Genomic DNA, 1,290 nt, shown 5'->3' on the forward strand with positions numbered 1-1,290 from the left:
AATACACAAGAGAATTCCAATTCTTTTTGGTAATCCCTGTCTTCATAACTCTCCCAGAAAGCTGTTGCATAGGTCTGAATGTGCATGAAAACATCTGCATTTATATGACATTCTATTAAAGGCAGATTGCTCCAGCAGCATATAGTTACCTACAGTGCTGGTAACTAATCACTGACTAATTCATTTGACTGGCTGCTTTTAACTGCCTTGTTTCCATTTGATGAATCTATATCTTTTTGTCAGATTCTTTCTTAATATTTTTCAAATTATTTTTCACCTTTATTTTCCCTCAGAGGAAGGGAATTGTGCAAATGTGGCTCAAAAATACAATACAGGAAAGCAAAAGTTGTGGATGCCCCTACACAGACAGGTCGGACAGGGCTTGGAGCAACCTGCTTTAGTGGAAGGTTGGAACTGGATGAGCTTTAAGGTCCTTTCCAACCCAAACCAGTGTGTGACTCTAAGATTCACTTACCATTAACCACCTAAGCCCAATGTCTGAGAACAGCAGGCAAAAGAAACACAGTAAGAAAATATTGCGTGCCTTGAATGTGCTGGAAAACCACTGTCATACTGGAGCCCTGCCTGAGGTGGACATAAAAACACACTGACTGTCATTTGATAAATACTGTGTGATCAGATGTTCACCCAGAATCAAAAGCTTAAAATAACTCCAGTAAAGCAGCACAGACCGTACATTCTCTGTTGCGTTCTGGGTGGTTTTGCCCACAAAGAGACAAGACTGAGAGAGGCATCTGCTTCGTGAACACAATAGTTATCAATCACTAATTCCTTTCTTACAGGGCTCCCGGCCTCAGAGTGTTTCCTACAGCCAGGTAAGCATCTGTCAGTAGCAGTCAGGATACAGCCTTGGAGCAAGTGGAGTGCCATGGCACTTGGCACTCACTTACAATTCCAACTTTGAAGGATAGTTCTTTTTTCATAGGGTCCCCAAAGCAGCCAATACTCTGGCCAGGTGAGACTTCTTCCCTGAAATGCAACGAGCTTTTCTCCAGGGTCCTGCCTTGCAAATGGGCTTTGGGGTTTGGCTGGGTTTTTTCTTCCTTGCTGTTGCTGCATGGTCCTTGGTTTTGATTTGTGCCACTGAGTTACCTTGAAGGAAAAAGAACTGAGCACAGAGCAACTGTTAGTGGGAATGGGCTGTTCTGTTGCAGCTCTGCTGACACTACAGCTTTGCTCACAGCTGGGTTCTTGTCTGTCTTACAGGTCCGGCCTCAAAGTGTTTCCTACAGCCTGGTAAGTACCTGCTGGTCACCAGGCAGAACACAG

The 1,290-nt window shown here is 44.0% G+C and overlaps 1 protein-coding gene across 1 annotated transcript in view; it reads left to right on the forward strand.

Annotated features, from left to right (window-relative positions):
• Positions 1 to 803: 803 nt before the first annotated feature.
• LOC104402454 (loricrin-like) overlaps positions 804 to 1,290 on the forward strand; it is a gene marked incomplete at both ends in the record, with an annotated part of 25,960 nt that continues 25,473 nt past the window's right edge. Inside the window, 2 exons of the mRNA XM_010010337.1 lie at positions 804 to 836; positions 1,228 to 1,257. Of these exons, the coding sequence (XP_010008639.1) occupies positions 804 to 836; positions 1,228 to 1,257 (63 nt within the window). The remainder of the gene's footprint in view (positions 837 to 1,227; positions 1,258 to 1,290) is intronic.

This window comes from Nestor notabilis, unplaced genomic scaffold, assembly GCF_000696875.1.
Source record: "Nestor notabilis isolate BGI_N333 unplaced genomic scaffold, ASM69687v1 scaffold9922, whole genome shotgun sequence".
Classification (NCBI taxonomy): domain Eukaryota; kingdom Metazoa; phylum Chordata; class Aves; order Psittaciformes; family Psittacidae; genus Nestor; species Nestor notabilis.